The sequence below is a fragment of the Ammodytes marinus genome, assembly GCF_949987685.1.
Source record: "Ammodytes marinus genome assembly, chromosome: 14".
Lineage (NCBI taxonomy): Eukaryota > Metazoa > Chordata > Actinopteri > Uranoscopiformes > Ammodytidae > Ammodytes > Ammodytes marinus.
This window is the reverse complement of record NC_137218.1, coordinates 18,330,922-18,351,342: the sequence shown is the minus strand read 5'-3', so window position 1 is coordinate 18,351,342 and position 20,421 is coordinate 18,330,922. Positions and strand designations below refer to the sequence as shown.

Here is a 20,421-nt window from a genome sequence, read left to right as displayed (position 1 = left end):
TTGAAGCTACTGTTTTCACTGGTTTTAATCATGTCAGGTCATGTCAAACTGTTCAAAGTATTGCTTAGCTCCGGCCGGGTAAACACTGTGTTCGCAGTCACGCAGTGTCTCTCTAGTATCGCGAGAGCACGGCAGAGACGGTGGGAGAGCCCCATGGACATATAAAGAAAGCCCGGCAGAGAGGCGGGAGGGGCCAGCCAGATCGCACAAATATAGGTCATCCTGAGACCAGAGGACAATCAGGGTATAGAGGCTTGCTACAATAAATGATCTGAACGGGTTTTTCAGCAAACATCTAAAAAAATAAGTATTAGGGACTACTTAGACCATATAAAATTGACAGCAAAGTGCATAATATGTGAGCTTTAAAAGCTGTCCACACATTTTTTTTAACTACTCAAAGTGGGTTGGTGGTACTAAATCATGAAGCTATATAAGCTAATTATATTATTTTGTCCCAACCATAAGTTATTTCTATGTTACCAGACTTGCAGTAATCTTGTATTTACCTTAGTAGGATATTATTAGTACGGAGATCAGGGGCCTAAGGAAGACTTCAAAGAGATAATTCGGGATAAGGGATTATTTAAAAAAATCCGAAACTGACTGTTTTTTTTTTTTTTTAATTACATTTTTTCTTTCTGCTTTTTGGTAATTCTGTGTCTCCAAATTATTCCAGAAAATAGTACTAAATAGCCCACATTGACACAGGTGATTTAGCCTTAGCTTTCTTCTCAAAGTGCACCTGATTGATGAATTTTACTTTAAAAGGTTCACATTTTTCTTCCGGGGGAGCACCCTGACCCCCCTAGAAGGTCCAGGGTCCCAAACACAGTCTCCCAAATTCCTTTGAGAAACACTATGTGTGGCCGGGTATTAAAAGTCATTAGGCCAGGGGGGGATTTTGTACAAGTGCCCTTAAAATGATTTGGTCATTCATCGATAGAATATATTGTGCGCTTTTTTTTGCAATGAGCACCTGCCCCCCAAAATGTCTGTGCATGCCACTGAGTGACATGCCTCTGTTACTGATCATATCATTTATACAAACGCTGTTAAATAAAGAAAAATGCTGATAAAAACAAACCCTTCACCATTTGTTTAAAGCGTGGAGCCTGGTTGACTGAGTGCAAACAAAAAGACAAATGATGAACAATAACCTTTCCATGGCATGGTGATCTCTGCCCCACAAGCACACCATTTCTTGATGAGTAGGCTATGTGCAAATGGAATTCAATTGAATATAATTGAATACCCCAAGCCAATGACTGTATTTATCTGTATTTGTGCACATGCTTGAACATGTAGTGTATAAGTGTTGATGTGCTTAGTTGATGTTGCCAGTGCAGCTGTCTTTGCCAAAGCAGTGAAAGGTACCAATTAATTTGTCACCTGCTTGCAAAGATGTAGGTATATTGTCAGCAATGAAGTTGTTGTTTCTCCAGTAACAGAAAGATTGTCTTATGGAGAAACTGTCAAAACAAACCAAACTTTTTTCACTGAGGGCCACATACAGAAAAATCTACGAGGGGCCGGGCCACTTTGCAAAAATAACACATTTATCAGGACATGTAGCTGCTCTGATGTTTAGTGTCATAGTGTCTTCGTAAATTGTTATCCTTCTTCACGGCAACACTTTACTTGCATATTAAACAGACACAACAGACACATTCCCCTCTTGTTAAATGCCATTGATACACCCAGTGTTTTTTCTGCTTTTGCGGCCACTGTCCAGCTGGGTGAAAATAGTATCCAACCGAGATCCCGACCCTCCTGCATACCCCCGGGGGTATGCATTTCACTTTAATTTTTTAAAGTGAAATGCATGAATCTTGTGCACTTTGAGAGGGAAATTATGAGGCTAAATCTGAAGAATTTTGTATGAAAAAAAATGGAGACACTGTCAGATGAATTAGAAGCTATTGGAGAAGGACACATGGATTTTCCATAATAAATTTAACTTAAAATGAAATATTGGATGGGCTTGGTGCTCTTTTTCTTTTATGGGACATATTTCTCTGTAATATAATGAGTGCATTTAAATTATTTAAAAATTAAAAGGGCCATATTACATTATATTTTTTAAATGTGCCACGGGCCAATCAATCAGTTTTGACACCCCTGCACTAGTGGGTCAACTAAGAAATGCAAAAAAAATAAAAAATTCAAAGGGCCATATTACATTATATTTTTAAAATCGGCGGCCCGCGGGCCGTAGTTTGGACACCCATGGGCTAGAGGATAACAGACATATTGCCAGCTCCAATGTGAATGCAAATGTAATAGGATTTTTACTTTATACTCAATAAAACAGAAACAGGAAAAGCTCATCTACTTGGCTGAAAGCACAGGAAAACAGCCATGTAAGCCATTAGTGCATGATAAACTTGTTGAAGTGCAATGCTGGCAGAATTGTGTTAACCCAGACCATGGATATTGATGCCTTCCAAGGTGTAGTTACATTGTCTCTGAGTCTGGTTGGGTGGGCTTGTTTGTAATCACTGAGCTGGATTAGACTGGAAAGTAAAATCTGTTTCACCTCTACCCTCTTTAAATTGGATTTGTGCGCAGGGTCCTCTGGACAGCAGGAAATTGGGTTAAACAGGCCTAAACTAAATGGTATGCTTCGGTTCAAGAGCCACCTATTTGTTTTGTAAGGCCTCGCTTTAGTTCAGTCCATATGTAATTTTAAGTGCACATAGTGCAAAAATTTCACGGAAACTCAGCCAAAGATTGAGGATAAATATCAGATAACGAACTTCAAAATTTCCCAGCAGTTTTATAAATGTCAGATGTAAAACAATTTTTAAGAGAGTGCCAAAACTTAAAGCTCTTGTGACCCAGATTACATTTTTCATCAACATCTGATCATCTTGAATAGTTGTTGTCGATAAAATTGAAAATGTCAAGGTGTGATTTCAAATAAATGATTCAAAAAATGCAGTTGAAGAAAGTTTTCCATATTTAGTTTTTAAAATAATGAATTATTTTATTCGTTCTTTAATAAGTATCCGTTGTTTATTCCGGCCTCCTGTATAACCGCCAACTGTGTTACTGAGAACTTTTGTCTGAATGGTTGGTCTGGTAGACCCAACCTAGTAGTGGGGGACACCTTAACCATCCAACACGCAAGGTAACACTGAGACAGAAATGTCAAAAGTTCATTATTTACTTTAACCGTCATGCACAAGTCAACACATTTTACACTGTAAGTGTGCATGTGTGTGTCAATATTTCATCGGAAACAGGTTCTCTTCATGCTCTTTGACTCAGTTTCTGTCTCCTTTAGCATCATGATCTAAATCCCCCTTCTCTGTTTCCTCAACCCCCTCCTGATCCTCTCACCTGAAATGCAGCCAATCCTCTGTCTACCCAGCACGTGCATTTATGAACACTTTTGAAACAAGTTCAGTGGATATGACATTTTCTTTTAATATTTTTATAATAATTCTCTCAAATAGTCAGGCTCATAGAGACAAAAAACAGATGTTTGTAGATTATGTAAAGGCTTACAGCAGTGCCATGCCCTTATACACCGACAGAAGACAATCCAATTTCAATCTGAGCCGGACACTCCCTCGACAGATTGTGTGACAAAGGGTATACAAAATGGTTGTTACTTGAGATTTCTATGTATCTCAAACTCCATTATCTCTCAACATGTATGATTTAATAACATACGAATAAGAATAATTTGTGCCCCCTACATAGGAAATGTACATTCTTGAAACCGAGCGTGAATTCTTTGTTGAACAATTGACCCCTCATCAGTAATCACTCCTGCTGCTTAAAGGCCTACTTCACCGGTTGGAATATGAAGGTGTATTGAACTCGGAGATCCTATGAAGTATAAATGTGCAAAAAAAAATGAAATCGGATCATCTTAGCCTGAGAAAAGGCAGAAAGAGTCTTTTATGGTCTCACTGTCTAACCCTACATTTCTCTTTCTGTGACATCACAGAAAGAGAAATGTAGGGTTTAAACTTCATAGAATCTCCGAGTTCAATACACATTCATATTCCAACCGGTGAAGTAGGCCTTTAAGTAACACAGTTAAACTTTTGGCTTCTGTCCAGTTACTCCCCCCAATAACATTATGGGGTAATCCCCACCAGCTAATGGATGGCCAATTAGGAGCAGGGTAAACCTCTACCTGATGCTCCAACATTTTCTAACACACCACATTGTATGGACAAGAGCCAGGAGCGTCAGCGACAGATATAGTAAGACACTGGCAGGAAAAAGATGATTTCTGTTTGATTTGGTTGATGGGAGAACAAGGAGTGAAAAAGAGGAGAGGGGATTTAACTGATTGCATTCACATCCTCATTTGACTCCCTGCAAAAGAAAGAAAGTACGGTGAGTGCTGCTGTATCAATACAAATTGTAGATGGCATTACGCTTGATATAACATACTGTTGTTCTGAAAAAAAAGTCAGAATGACACATTTTCAATCTACTTTAGAAATATTCTCTTTGTAGTAACAGTTCATACAAATTTAATCATTTGGTTGAGTAGAATCTGCAATTAAATCTGCATGGACCAACACTAACATTTGTGATCTGTGATGAAAAAAAAATCATTAATTACTTCTGTTTAAGTGTTTAAACCAATAACAGAAGTTAATCTAATAAAGTCGCAGTAGCCGGTCAATCATCCATATGTTAATCTCCAAGAGTCAGGGTTAATTGCATTATGCAGAATCAGGAGAGCACCTGCAGCCGTATACAGTCATATGAAAAAGTTTGGGAACCCCTCTCAGCCGGCAACATTGCACTGATTTGTTGAACCATGTACAGATACACAATCTGCAGCCAGATGTTCTTGCAGGTCTTTGGAGGTGATCTTTGGGTTGTGTGCAACCATTCTCACAATCCGCCGCATATGCCGCTCTTGTACTTTTCTTGGTCTGCTAGACCTGGGTTTAACTGCAACTGTGCCTGTGTCCTTCCATTCCCTGACAACGTTCCTTACAGTAGAAATTGACAATTGAAACCTTTGGGAAAGCTTCTTGTAGCCTTCCCCTAAACCATGATAATGAATAATCTTTGTTTTTAAGATCTTTTGGGAGCAGTTTTGATGGTCCCATTCTGTCTCACTTCAGCAGAGAGTCAAAGAGAAGTGCAACTTGCATTTAGGCACCTAAAATACATTTTCTCATGATTAAACAGACATTTCTATGAGGTTCAAGGCTTAACAACATAATCCAACCAACTTTGTGTTTAAAGTCATCAGTTTTACATGCTGTTACAGGCATTAAAATCAACAAAACCACAAGGGTACCCATATTTTTGCACAGCCAGTTTTTCACATTTTATTTTATTTCACACAACCAAATACTGCTTTTCAAAAAATCTTTGTTTGGAAAACATCCCAGTACTTAGCTGTTCCTGGTAAATTAAAGACATACCACTTTTATCTTTTTTTTGTGAAAGCAGAGTCAATTATAATGCCGGCTGAGAGGGGTTCCCAAACTTTTTCATATGACTGTATGTCACATGTCATATGTCACTTTCAGCACAACGTGTACCAGGTCAGACTGCATTAGCACATGAAATATAAACCCAGCAGTACTTAATACAGCAATCCACTTAGCATGTCCTGTCCCATATTGTTGCAGGGGAGGTCTAATTATCCGCACCCGATTACAGACACGATCCTTGATGAATGTTCTTGGTTTCAGTCTCTTGGTAAAACAGGCAAATGTTTATTTCATGTGAATTGCCTTTTTGCAACAGTGTGCAAAAGAATGCAGAGAACTCCTCAAACTGAAATAAACAAGAAGAATACAACAAAAGCATGCCAATAAAGCAGGCCAATGTTTAAACATGTCTTCACGTGGAATGCACACTTTGTAATTCAAATGAGGTCTTCTGCAGAATTGAAAATACAGGAAATAACCTTTTTGTCTGCCTAGAGGCGGCTCGTCAAATCCCCCGCCTTGCATGAGTGTGCACATGCGAGTGCACACAAGCCTCATTTCATGTCCTGACTGTAGCCCTATTGTCTTTTGAACAGCAGGGAGCAGCATTTCACAACATTATATAATATAAAATTCTCCACTTTCAATATTTTCTCACCTTGAAAAAGTCGATACACTAACCATTCTCTGGAGCAGAAAGACATAAACAGAGGAAGGGGCTTTGGATGTGAGTGGACCATTTGTGTACTGGAAAAGAAGTGTACATGATCAAACAAAGGAATGTAATGAATACTGATCACTGGGGACTGTAATATGGGGACATAATTATAGAAGAGTCTCCTTTAAAGAGTGTAATGTGAGTTCCCATACTGGTGTTGGATAAGATCATGCTAACTGTAACATGGAAAGAGAAGGAAATAATAAGTGGCAACAATTGTCACAACAACCGTCAATGCAAAATATACGCCTTTTCTGTCCTCTTGTTAAGTTTCTCGCTTGCTTTGTGTGTGCCAGACAAAGGTGCAGCCATGGACCTCGGTGCCATGGAGACGGTGGTGGCCAACTCTGCCTATGTTTCAGCCCGTGGCAGTGTTGACGGAGCCGCAGCGGCCAGCATGCGTGACAAGAAGATGCGCGCCAGGCTGAGGATCCCACACATCCGAGATTGTGAACACATGAAGGCGACTGTGGACGCAACCTTCGACAGCATGTGTGTCAAACAGCCCATCGGAAGGCGCCTGTTTCAGCAGTTTCTGGAGAGTGACCCGACCCACAAAAATGCAGGAGATCTCTGGAAAGACATCGAAGACTACAATGTATGCCAAGAGAAGGACAGAGTTCAAAAGGCCCAAAAAATTGTCAACAAATACTATGAGTCCACATCCAAGAACACCTGCAGCTTCCTGGAGGAGAAGGCAGTCTCTCGCGTGAAGGAAGACTTCAAGAACGTCCGCGGTGACCTGTTCAAGGAGAGCGAGCAGCAGCTGAGCAAACACCTGGAGAAGAACGCCCTTGCAGGCTTCAAGGACAGCGTGTACTTCCTGCGTTTCATTCAGTTCAAATGGCTGGAGAGCCAGCCTGCTGGTGAGGAGTGGTTCACGGAGTTCAGGGTTCTGGGTAAAGGAGGTTTTGGGGAAGTGTTTGCTGTTCAGGCAAAGGCAACGGGCAAATTGTACGCCAACAAGAAGCTGGACAAAAAGAGGCTGAAGAAACGCAACGGCTACGAGGTAAAGCACTGGTGTAGCATCAAAGGGCTCGCCCATAGCCGTTCAAAGGACCCACATAAAGTGAACTCATTTTATTGGACTACCCATGATGAAATAAGAAAGAAAAGGCTTTGAGGAAGGTTTAGTTTTTGGCACAAAGGCTTCCTTAAAGACCTCACAAAGACAAGGGCATCAATTTTGATTTTGGGATATAAAGACAGCTAAAGCTCATACTTACTAGAAAAGGAATAATGGCAGTAACCTGGCACAGCCAATGGATCCATGTATGTGATTATAAAAAGAATACCATAGGAATGTAGGCCTCACTTCATATCATCATATATTAAATATGTATACTTAATTTACCCATCCCGTGTCATTTGGCTAACCTGAATCTCATGGGCTGCCATACTGTAGATCTGTCACACCATACGTATTTGAAATGAGGACCTGTGTTTGAAGTCCTTAGAAGAGGTCCAAATCAGGCAACTTAGCTGTGTGGCTAGACAGTGGGTGTGTCTGCGTTTTGATTCTTTGCAGTTGCTGACATTGGACATGGCACATTCTTGCTTTTGTTGGACCAATCATGTTCTGATGTTTCATATGTGTTTTTAGGGAGCGATTGTAGAGAAGCGCATCCTTGAAAAAGTTCACAGTCGTTTCATTGTGACGCTGTCCTACGCCTTCCAGACCAAGACGGAACTCTGTCTAGTGATGACCATCATGAATGGTGGAGACCTCAGGTGCTCTCTATAAACACCACATACTGATATCACTATGCTGACCTAAATACTATTATGACTTTAAAAGACATGGAACATACTGGTTTCTGTACTTTAAAACATTGGAACAGTCTGTTTCACTCCACACAGCTCATCTCTACTAATCAGCCTTAGGTAGATAAACCTCACTGCAAGGCGCCCTTTGGGTGTATCAAGCTGTAAGTCAGAGAATAACTTAAGGAGTCCTTAGTAGCTTTCCCTCTCTGTGCTACTTGTGTTGATTGCTCTGGGACCAGAAAATACTACGACATCCTAAACCCTATGTTTCACAGGTACCATGTATATAATGTGGATGAAAAAAATCCTGGTTTTGATGAGAAGAGAGCCTGTTTCTACACAGCTCAGATCATCTGTGGGCTGGAGCATCTTCACCAGCACAGGATCATCTACAGAGACCTGAAACCAGAGAACGTACTGCTGGATGATGCAGGTGCGAGATTTCCTCTGCAGCATTCCATGTATCACATCAACCCACTCCACAAAGTCCAAGATATATCAGATATGAAAGAAAGTCAGAAAAAAATTAATAAAGACATGCTGTTCGAAGCCATTGTGGTATTCAAAGCCTTTTTCTCCACAGGACACGTCCGTCTGTCAGATTTGGGCCTAGCTATTGAACTCCCTCCAGGAAAAGACAAAACAAATGGATATGCAGGAACTCCAGGTATGTAAATGCGTCCAACATTTGAAAGATGAAGCTCAACAAACCTGGCCAAGAGGAGAGGAAATGCTATAATGTGTAAACTAAATAATAAAAAATCAAATAAAAAACCATCACTATGTAGACTATTGTTTTTTTTTAAATCATGCCGTCTTTGAATGCAGGTTTCATGGCTCCAGAGCTGCTCGAGAAGAAGATGTACGACTACACAGTGGACTATTTTACTCTGGGAGTCACCCTGTATGAGATGATGGCTGCCAAAGGACCTTTTCGATTCCGAGGAGAGCAGGTACTAAACATGTGTAGTACAGGCAGATCAGGTGACTTGAATATCCTCAGTTAGCCTGTTGGTCTTGTCCAGTGCCGACACTCTGCGGCAAAATCAGACGCACAAAATGTTCTCTCTCCCTTCAGGTGGAGAATGACGAGGTGGCCCGCCGGATCTTGAAAGATCCAGTTGCGTATACACCAAAATTCAGCAAAGATTGCATAGATATATGTGAAGGCTTGCTGAAGAAGGACCCAGCTACACGTCTTGGGTTCAAGAATAATGACTGCCAGGAGCTAAAGAACCAACCTTTCTTCAAAGAGATTAACTGGGGCCGTCTGGAAGCAGGTATGCCACGACCACAAAACTTTCCAAAAATGAATCACCAATAAATCATTTTAGCTGAAGTAAGTAGCTGAATTAGTTTTAAACATAAGGACACTGTGCTCTCACCTGCATCGACAATAGTCTTTTTCTCCTATTGGAGAGACAGATGAAAGAGATCATTCTACGCATAAAGAAACTCAAGGCATGGATGGTACTGAAAGGGGTGAAAATACTAAAGTAATAGTTATTTGCAATAGGCAACATTTTAATTTTATTTATGTTCTCTGTGATCCTTCAAAAGGAATGCTGCTGCCGCCATTTGTCCCTGATCCTAGGATGGTCTATGCTAAAAACATTGACGATGTGGGCGTCTTCAGTGGAGTCAGAGGTGTGGTTATAGATGACAAGGACACCGAGTTCTACAATGACTTCTCTTCTGGCAACATCCCAATCCCCTGGCAGGAGGAGATGATCGAGACAGGTGTGTTTGGGGAGATGAACATCTGGGGAGAGAACGGCAAGCTACCCAATGACCTCGACCCCAACTTTGTGGAACCCCAAAGTAGTGGGGGATGTGTGCTCCTTTGAGTAGCAGCAAACAGGAACAGAGCGCAAAAATTCAAAATGTGCTCATTTGCTGCCACTTACTCTGTAATGTGTACGATAACCTGCTATTTGCTGTAGGGAATAACTATTTGTGTACTTACATTTTCATATAAAACTTATAATGACCCTATATTTTAACATTTATAATACGATTTATAATGTATTAACCACATGCAATGTTTATATAATGTAAATTAAATGGACCACAGGAAATACACTGTATTGACATTGTAATGTTTAAGTGTCGTCATTTATTTATTTATTATATCAGAAAAATATTTAAGTTATCAAAATGGCAACCATCTTAAATAGAAGAGTTTAAAGCAATCAATAAAATCTTGAAAAAAACAAACAAATGTGTGTTGATTTGCCTTTCCATGTGGTGTGACTGTGATAAATGAATGAAAACAAGAATAGAGACAGGAGAAGGAAAATTAATTATGATATTTTTCTGCTTCTCTCTGACCCAGAAGGTGGGATTGTTCTCACTGAGCTAGTGAAGTTAAGATGTTGCATAAAATAATGACTCACAAAACATTTTGAAAGTTTTTTTCTCCTTTGTCACCTGAGGGATTTGTCACAATAGCATTCGGCAGCAAATGTCAATAGCCTCGACCAAACGTTATGCGATTGGTTGGCAGATCCAGAGTGGCACTGGACAGATCCAATAGTTTAAAACCTCAACAGACACCCGCCTTCAAGTGAGTTAACATTTGTCAATTGAGCCATTACAGACCTTCTGTAAAAATGAAGTACGATGGTCTGGTAGCACCAGGCTAAGATACACCTGCAATTAAAAAATAATTGGATAGCAGTGAGGGAAAAATCCGTCTCTAAGGAATTAAATAAACACACCAACTTGAAAATAAGGAATTGTATAAGTGTAAATGGACAACAAAACAGAAATGAAAAGGCCTTTGGTTTTATTTGTATCCATGATGGAGGTCACACTACAATTTTTCTATTTGGTTAAACAATACCTGAAATCACCAGGACACCTTTTAATGTAAATTTAATATTTTTGGTTATAGGGTTCAGGTGAATTATCAAAACACAAGAAAATGTTGCCTAACAAGGCATAGCAGTGCGTTGAGCAAAAAGCTAAAGCTGCGAACACACTGTACTCGCCGCCTGCGATGGTTGGCCGCGTGAACGCAAATTGCTCGCCGCTTGATCATATTGGGCCACATATGCCTGACGCCGACGCCGTCTCTGAGATCAGACCCGTCACACTTGCGGTGCAACAACAACAACAACATGGTCCAGCTGTGCCAAAAAAGACAGATGTAGGTACACTGTGTAACCAGCGGCAGTCATGTCACAAATAGCATTAAAACAGCAATAAGACGCACCACGATCGCAAATACACACACATTAAACAGCATTCAGCAACCATACTAAACACATTAACAACAGCAGTGTGTGCTCAGCGGCAAACATAAAGGCAGACTGCCTGAAAGTGAAAGTGTGCCGGGTCTGGCGGAGGACAACACCGGTGCTTCGCTGTACTATATTGGAATTCCACACGGACACTGCCGTCAAATTTGGGTTCATATTTTTTATTTATTTTTTATTTAACCTTTATTTTTCCAGATAAAACATTAAGAACAGTTTCTTATTTACAATATTGATCTGGTCCAAGAGGCCCCACTAGGAGTACAGGTATAAATAACAAATACACAAGCATGACTCACTTAGACAAATATAAAACGGATGTACAAATGCACAGCCTATGTACAGTAACAAAATAGAAAACACTAAAGCACTAAAAACTAGTCGGGATATTACCCTCCGTAACAGCACACAGCTGGGTGAGTTTCACTATACTAACCGGCGCTACCTTGGCTAAAGTACAACCAACAGCTAAACAGATGCAAAATACACGTTTGCAGAATGTATTGGAAGCCCAATGTCCTGCACGCCCACCTCGGCTTGCAGACCACCGGGCAATCTCAACGCTGATTGGCTATCGCGGCGACGTCGAAAAGATCAATATTTTCATCTTCTGCGTTCGCCTCATATGTTCGCCGCGCTGCAAATGGTCGCGCCTTCGATTCATGCGCCTTCAATGTTGCGCGGCCACGCGCCGCGGAAAAGCCCGCCGAACGCCGATTCTTGGGTGGACGCGCGGCCACGCGCTAGTACATTGACTTTGTATGTAATCTCGCCGCGCGGCCAGTGCAGTGTGTTCGCACCTTAATGTCAGCATGTTGACATTTACATGGTGCACACTGACAATGCTAACGTGCTGTAGGAAATAACATTTACCAGGGTCACCATATTAGTGTTATCATGTTATCATGCTTACAATTGATATGTAGCCCTAAACACAAAGTGCATGACGTTATTGCCATTAGCTTTGCAGATATTTGTCCATAAACACACACACACACACACACACACACACACAAAAACACACACACACACACACACACACACACACATATATAACTGACAGGTGGTGCTTTAAAGATGAAGTAAGCGATTTATTTACTGTATGTTAATATAAGTGTGAAATCGCTCTTTATTCGTACAGTGATCACTTATATAGTGTGCGCGTTTCATAAAGCCGATCTCTCAGTCACTCACTCTGCATGTAAACGGCAAATAAACTTTTCGGGGATCTCAAAACTGGTATGCAATCACAAGAGAGAACGCTACAAACCGGCACCCGTCTCACTGACGGTGCACGTGCAGAGCAACAGATGGGTTAATGTATGCGCCTACAATGGCTGAGCAGGTAAAAAATCCTTCCCAATGTCTGTTTTAATGGTTTTTATCATGTGTTATCACACTTATGGATCTGAGATGATGCTAGATAACTCGCTGCTTGAAGACCGCATTGCATTAATGTGGTGACGTAGGGACGAGGGAGCGGACCGCTAACTGTAGTAACTGACAGGAAGTTAGCTAAACTGACAATTTCGCTTACTGAACCTTTAAAGTGGGGAAACTCTGGGGAGCACAAATGCCTGTATGGAATTTAACAACAATCCATTTTATAGTTGTTGATTTTTTCACTCTGAACCAAAGCGGTGGATTGACAAACAGACAGACCAACATTGCCTTTCATAGAGTTAAAATAAGTGTCTGTGTGTTTGAGACATAAAAGACAGAGAGCTAGCTAGCTAGCCTTGTAGCTATGAATCATATGGATTGATATGACCATTTATTGAAGAACTGACTTCACCGAAACTCTGTAACAGAGTACACAAATACTGATTGTTCAAAAGTAAACACATGACACATTATTTAAACAGCTTTTACTGAATAAGCATTTCATAACCTACACATGAATCATAATTTTATGTATCCGAGTGGAGAACTGCACAATTGTTTTGTTTGATCACGTTTTACATTTTTGTAGCCCGTGGAATTGGTTGCCACACAGGACACAATGAATTCGGGGTTTTTGTAGCATTCATTTATTATAGAACACATTTCAATTATGGTGACAAGAGTGTAATGATTCAATTTAAAATACTTTATTTATTCTTCAGTGCTCAACAGTTGCACTTCAATTTAACACAAGGAGACCGAATCATAAAAGAAATGAATAAAGTAAATACTAATATAGAAAAAGGCTTCAATAGAAAAATACAGCTAAAGACTAGCTTATAAAATACTAGCCTATAAAATACGGCAGTGGCATGAATTTCAGCAACTTGAACTAAGACAAGCCCTTCCCGAAGTTTCCAGCGGACTTATTTCTTGAGTCGTTATCTTGGTATCGCTATAAAACTGTTCCATACAGCAACAACCGGCAGCATATGTCCATAAGCCACTCTATAAACGCAAACAATGGAGATACCTCGTCTTCACGGAAAAGACCAACGCTGTCCAGAGGTAAACAACGGAAGAAGGGACCAGGATGCATTGGGCGCAGCACTATATAGTAAGACTCAATACTGCCACCCTGTGACCAGACGGCCACACTACCCATGGCAAACCACCCGCAATTCCATTCCCAAGTACTGCAACTGAAAGTGTTATATTCATAAAGATATTAACTGTACCACCCGGTTACATACTCCCCTGCAGCAAGTCAACGTCCTCGGTGACTACAGAACTTTAAGAAGCTCAAATCCAGCTTCAGCTTTAATCTGATCATTTCTAACATAAAACACCAACAATGCTTGTATTTGCTCAACAATGAAGTGTTCTAAGTGTTCCTCTTTGTACCCTCCCAACCACTATTTCTCACCGAAAAAGTCCATACAAAACGGCTGTGAAGAGAAATGTGAATAGAGAAGTACAGACGTTCGTCCAAACCTCGTTGTCTGCGCTGACTGAAACAGCATTACAAGATGACTTCGGAAGGTGAAATGGGTTAGAATGAGACCCAGCTGTTGCCCTTTTGCTTTTTCTAGCGGCAGCTCTAGGTGTATAGGCTTTACTTTGTGCACAATCATTGACTGGAAATGTATACCCGTCGTCCCCAATTGAGGTGCTGTCACCATCACTGTCATCACTGTTCTTTGGATACACATCACTATCCACATGTTCTGTTTCGGTGTCAACATTTTGCACATCTGGATAACTTTCTTTAGATTCCTCAAAGTCACTCTCATCTGAAGATACTGATACATCAACTCTCTCTCTTTCTGCAACATGAAACAGGTTTGGTGGTTGCACAAGCTGAGAAGGAAACACTTCTTCAACAACAACAAAATCAGGTCCAAGTGACTCTGGCATGTCCTTGGCTACAGGCTGTGTTCTAGTCTGCAACCTAGCTTTAGTTCTTGGTTTTGGAACTGGTCTGGGACAAGGACGCAACTCTGACCTATGAACCCTCTTAACAGGACCTCCCTCAACAGGCTCAACTGTGTGTGTGGTACCGTAGACGTGAACTACCTTGTAAACTGTTGGACCCCATGCGTCTTGAATCTTGTGTCTACCTAAAGGGCGATGACGCAGAAAAACCAACTGACCAATGTCGACAGGAGGACAATACACTTTTTCATTTTGCAGTGTGATTCTCTCTGCTGCTTTCTGCTCCGAGTACACTCTCGCTTTCTCATGTGCCTGTCTAAGTCTCTCCTGATGAACAGTCAACCAGTCCTGTTTCCTGTTTGAAACACACTCACGTCCTATTAATGCATCTACAGGGAGATGTGGCTGCACCCCAAAAAGCAGAAAATATGGCGAGTACCCCGTAGAGGAATGAGGAGTGACATTGTAGGCGTACACTAGTTCAGGAAGGTGCTCTGGCCAACGCCTTTTTTTCTCTGGAGGAAGCATCCTCAACAAATCATGCAGTGTTCTGTTATATCTTTCGCACTGACCGTTTCCTTGTGGCCTGTAAGGAGTTGTCCGTGTCTTTTTAACCCCATAGAGTCTGCAAAGCTCTGCTATAACTTCACTCTCAAAATTTCTACCTTGGTCTGAATGAAGTCTTTCTGGAACCCCATATTTCATGAACCACTCCTTCAGCAAAACTTTAGCTGTTGTGTCAGCTTTCTGATCCTTAGTAGGATATGCTTGGGTAAACTTTGTGAATACATCTGTCACAACCAGGACATTTTCACGCCCGTCTGAGGCTTGCTCCAACACTGTAAAATCAACCGCCACTACTTCTAGTGGTCGAGAGGCCAGAAAGGCTTTAACTGGTGCATGGATTTTTGGCTGCGGCATCTTGGTAAGAATGCACCTCTCACAGTTTTTAACCCAGTTTTCAACATCGACACATAGCCCCACCCAGAAACACCTCTCTCTTAACAGGTTTATAGTGCGCTCTATGCCCTGATGTCCCATGTTGTTGTGTACATTCTGTAAGACTTGGTCCTTCAAACAACTAGGCACAAGTAACTGCCACACTTCACCATGACGTGCGTCATGAATAACCCTGTATAGCAACCCGTCCCTTTGTTGTATTTTACTCCACTGTTTCAACAGTCTTTTCACCTGACTTGACAGGGCTTTCCTCTCTTTAGGCCCTGGCCTCCTCCCCCGATCCCAAAACGCTCTAAACCCCTTTAGAGTGGAATCACTGGTCTGAAAACCTATGAGCTCGTCCTTAGTGTAACCCGGCAGCGTGGGTGTGTTGCCTTGCCCCACACTATCCTCACCAGAAACCGACTCGGCAACCCGGATCTGTCTCACTTTGAAGCACTCAAGACCTTTAGTGGCAAGGCCAGGATCCAAAACTGTTCCTCTCCAAATAGGGTTACAAACTGCAACACAATTGTCAAACTCTGCATCATGGTCAGTTTCAGGCTCCCCTGCAAACTCCTGCCTAGAGAGTGCATCTGCAGCTGCATTGCTAGAACCAGGACGATACTTAACCTCAAAATCAAAAACAGACAGTTGTGCTACCCACCTCTGCTCTATAGCACCCAACTTGGCCGTCTGGAGGTAGCAGAGCGGGTTGTTGTCAGTCAGGATAACAAACTTTGCACCGAGCAAGTAACCCCGGAATTTCTCAGTAACCGCCCATTTAAGTGCAAGTAACTCCAACTTCATGCTACTGTAATTCCGGTCATTTTTCTCAGCCTGACGTAGTCTGCGGCTAGCGTATGCTATGACCCGTTTTTTGTCCCCCTGCTGTTGACACAACACAGCTCCCAATCCGTTTAGGCTGGCATCTGTCTCAACTACAAAAGGCTGTGTGAAATCTGCAAAGCCCAAAATGGGGGCTGACGTAAGTTTTTCCTTTAACTGCTCAAAAGAAGCCTCACACTCAGGTGACCACTTTGTACCAACCTGGTGACTTACTTTTCCTGTTTTCTTCACACCTGAACATTTGTTTACTAAGTCATGTAGTGGACCAGCAACTTGTGAGAAACCTTTGATGAATCTCCGGTAGTAACTGCAGAACCCAATAAACGACTGCAACTCTTTAACAGTGGCTGGAACTTTCCAGTTCTTAACAGCGGAGACCTTGGAAGAGTCAGTTCCCACACCCTCTGCTGACACCTGGTGGCCCAAAAACTTCACTGACTGTTGTAAAAATGCACACTTTTGTGGTTTTACCTTAAGACCTGTCTCTGCTAGTCTCTTTAACACTGTCTCAAGTCTTTGCAGGTGCTGTTCAAATGTCTCAGAAAAAACAAGAATGTCGTCAAGATAAACCAGAAGTGTCTGAAAAATGAGATCATTCATTGTGACTTGCATAAGTCTCTGGAAAGTAGCTGGCCCGTTACAAACACCGAAGGGCATTCTCACGTACTCGTAGAGACCAAATGGTGTAGTAAAAGCAGTTTTAGCCCTATCTCTCTCATGCATGGCCACCTGGTGGTATCCACTCGCTAGATCAATGGTGGAAAAGAACTGTGCACCCCTTAGTGTATCAAAACTCTCGTCAATCCTCGGGAGAGGAAATGCATCACGTCTTGTCTTTGAGTTGAGTTTTCGGTAATCGACACATAACCTTAAGGTGCGAACACACTAGGCACTTTACACGCGTACAGACGCGTATGAAATCCGCCCCTTTTCCATAGGGAACCATTGGTTTACGCGCGTACATGGCGCGTAAATGCGTCACTCGCGCTAAAGCAACATTTTCACTCGCGCTAAAGCAACATGTTTACGCGCGTATATATTACATGCGTATATATTACGCGCGTATAGCTACGCGAGGAGTTCAAAAAATTTAACTTTTGTTGCTCCTACGCGAGACGATTAGCCGCGTTGGCCAATCAGCGTTGAGCTTGACCCGCGACGTCACATACATTGGCAGGGTCGGAGAACAGTGTACTGTACACAGAGGCTGATGAGAGACACCGAGGAGAAAAATGTATTGCGGGCGGCCGGTGCTGTATGAAGCCGCTCGGGGTTAGAACACGTGGGGAAAGTAAACCAGGAGAATGGACTTCCTGGTTAATTCAGTGAATATGTGCGGCTGTGCTTTAGCCGATAAACAAAGTTAGCGCCGTATAGCATTAGTTAACTCACCCTGTTGTGTGCGGGCGGCTAGCGCCTCATATTATGAACCCAAACATGACGACTGTCCGCGGGACTTTCACGACAAGTAGAGCGAAGCACCGGTGTTGATCTACGCCAGCCACGGTCCCTTGTCACAGCCAGGTAGGGTAATTTTGGCTACTTGCCTTTATGTTGTGCCGCCGTGCACTGATGCTGCTGTAACTGTGTTTGTTATGTAGCTGCCGTGAATATGCAATGCTGTTTTAATGCTAGGCTATTTGTGCTGTTCAGTTTGTCTTTTGGCACAGTTGTTGGCCGTGTTGTTCTTGTTTTTGTGCGGACATGCACGCTGTTGTGTCGGGTCTGATCAGCCATGGTTGATAAGGGAAATACAATATCGGGAGGGAGACTAGGCACGTTACGCGCGTATAACCATTTTTGACACAATATGATCAAGCAACATTTTAGCTGCGTTACGCACGTATATCTTACGCGTGTAAAATGCCTAGTGTGTTCGCACCTTTAGACTACCATCTGCCTTCCTCACAAGCACTATTGGTGAAGCATAAGCACTGGAGCTTTCTTGAATGACTCCCTTTTTTAACAGTTTGCCAATATGTTCTCTGACTTCACTGTACGGTGTGGGTGGGATACGTCTGTATGGCTGTGTCACTGGAATGTCGTCTGTCAGATGGACCTCATGGTGTACTTTATCAGTGTAACCCAAGTCTTCATCTTCTTTCGCAAACACAAAAGAGTATTTCTCCAACAACAAAGCCAACTGTGCTTGCTGTTCTGGGCTACCGCCTACATTGAGCTCGGCTAAGATAGACTGTACATCTATAGAAGCTTCAGGACGTTTGTCGATACTCACTTGTTCAGTATCTGCTGAGATTCTTTGAAACTGTACTTCACAAGACTCATCGCTTTTCACACTATCTACATGAGTCAAGACACCTAACCGGGTTCTTGGCCTTAGCCAGATATCTTCATCAGACATGTTCATTACCTGCACAGGGAAAATGTGACTCTCAGAAGAAACCAAGGTTGGAACAACAACCAAATCATCAGGCACAGCTGTACCCACAGGCTCCAGCAACAACAAAGGACCATTCTCACTCACAGTTCTGAGTCCCCTAGCCATGACTGTGGCGGCAGATGAAGCGGGCACATGGACTACACCCTTACCAGCTACTCTAGCGAAAGAGAGCTTGTCTGTTACATTTACAGCATGGACACGATGAAAAGCCTCCCTCCAGTGTGAGTCAAGTTTACCCTGTAGTGTGGTGTCAAACTCTGTGTGCACTAACTCCTGGCATTTTTTGACGATGTTCATCCCCACGAGACCTGGAACAGAGGAAGAGTGTGCAGAATCTTTGACTATAAGAAAACCTTATTCCGGGATAGTCAAACCCATTGCCTCTACATCAAACTCCACATAGCCTATGGTATGTCTAAACCATTTGCTGCAGTGATTTTAAGCCACTCGAAGGCCAAATGCACATCTTCACCCTTTACTGCCAAGTGCTCTCTAAAGAAACCTTCAGAAATTGTGCTGACTTGGCTCCCCGTGTCAAGCAGGCACGGTACTGTAACACCCCGGAGTTTCAACTCAACAGTCTTGCATTCCCCAACTGCGTTCTCTAAGATTTTACATCTGTCTGTCATGTCTTTACGTGAGCCAACTGCTTCCCCCCGTGTTGTGTGGCTCATGACAACCGAGGGTAAGGGTTTTCCTGCGCTACAGAAAGATCAGGTGTCATAACACTTTGGCCCCTTCTAGCATGTGGGCATTTTCTCGCGATGTGGCCCACGCCTTCACACTTGAAACAGATCGGCTGACCATCGGGTGTGAACTTAGGCTGGGCTCTAGCTTGATGCTGAGGCTCTCGGTATGTCGGTTGAGTGCTGCGCCTACTCAGTTCACTTACAGCGCTAGTTAGCTGAGCGAGTGTTTTAGCTAACTCTGCTAGTTGTTTTTCCTGATGGGCTACTGTTTTTTGGACATCGTCTAACACTGTGCATTGGACATTGTTTGTTTTAGTAGCGGAACTCTGCGTTTCCGAGACTTCAGACTTAACATGGCTGCTCTTTACAACTCTGGGCTTATGGGACCTGCTGTCCTCCATATCCCACCGGAGGGCTTCATCCCTCACATCTAGAAGACAGGAGCCCGGTCTGTCCCTTACCATCTTCCGGAGTTCACGCCGTAGCGCGGCATCTCTAAGACCCTCAATGAACTGATCCCTGAGAACAGCTTCCTCATTAGCTACTGCATCTGTGGACTGCTTCATTACAGAGCTCAAAAGCTGGGACAATGCATGGGAGTAATCACGGAGGTCTTCCCCGTCAGCTTGTCTACGGTTGTAAAAGGTCTGCAAAAGCTGTGTGGCGCTGCGTTTCTCCCCAAAAGCATTTCTCAAGAAGGAAAACAAATCACTAGGAAACACAGACTGGCCCCTCATGCATAGTCTAACTTCTTCTAAGGCAGGACCACGTAGAAGAGATACTATGTAGTCACACTGTTCTGATGGTGTCTGCTCTCTGGACCTCAAGACCCTTTCAACCTCTTCAATAAACTCTTCAACTGATCTCCCATCTGTACCACCCTCCCCACTGAATGGTGTGATGTGACGTTCTCTTGGAACATAGATGTATGAACGTGCTGGTGCGGGGTTACTATTTTCCCTCTGAGCCCTTGTTTCAGCATTTAACCGGGAAAGCTCATCTCGCAATCTGGCGAGCTCTTGCAAATGACCCTGCATTTCCCCTGTAGCCTTGCTAC

At 42.6% G+C, this 20,421-nt stretch overlaps 1 protein-coding gene across 1 annotated transcript; it reads left to right on the top strand.

The window, feature by feature from the left end:
* Positions 1-6,451: 6,451 nt before the first annotated feature.
* On the top strand, positions 6,452-9,755 carry grk1b (G protein-coupled receptor kinase 1 b; the record flags this gene model as incomplete). Its single annotated transcript, XM_080040489.1, has 7 exons — positions 6,452-7,150; positions 7,745-7,872; positions 8,184-8,341; positions 8,492-8,575; positions 8,737-8,861; positions 8,987-9,188; positions 9,469-9,755. 7 exons carry the CDS (start codon positions 6,452-6,454, stop codon positions 9,753-9,755), a joined length of 1,683 nt encoding a protein of 560 aa, XP_079896615.1.
* Between the last annotated feature and the right edge of the window lie 10,666 nt (positions 9,756-20,421).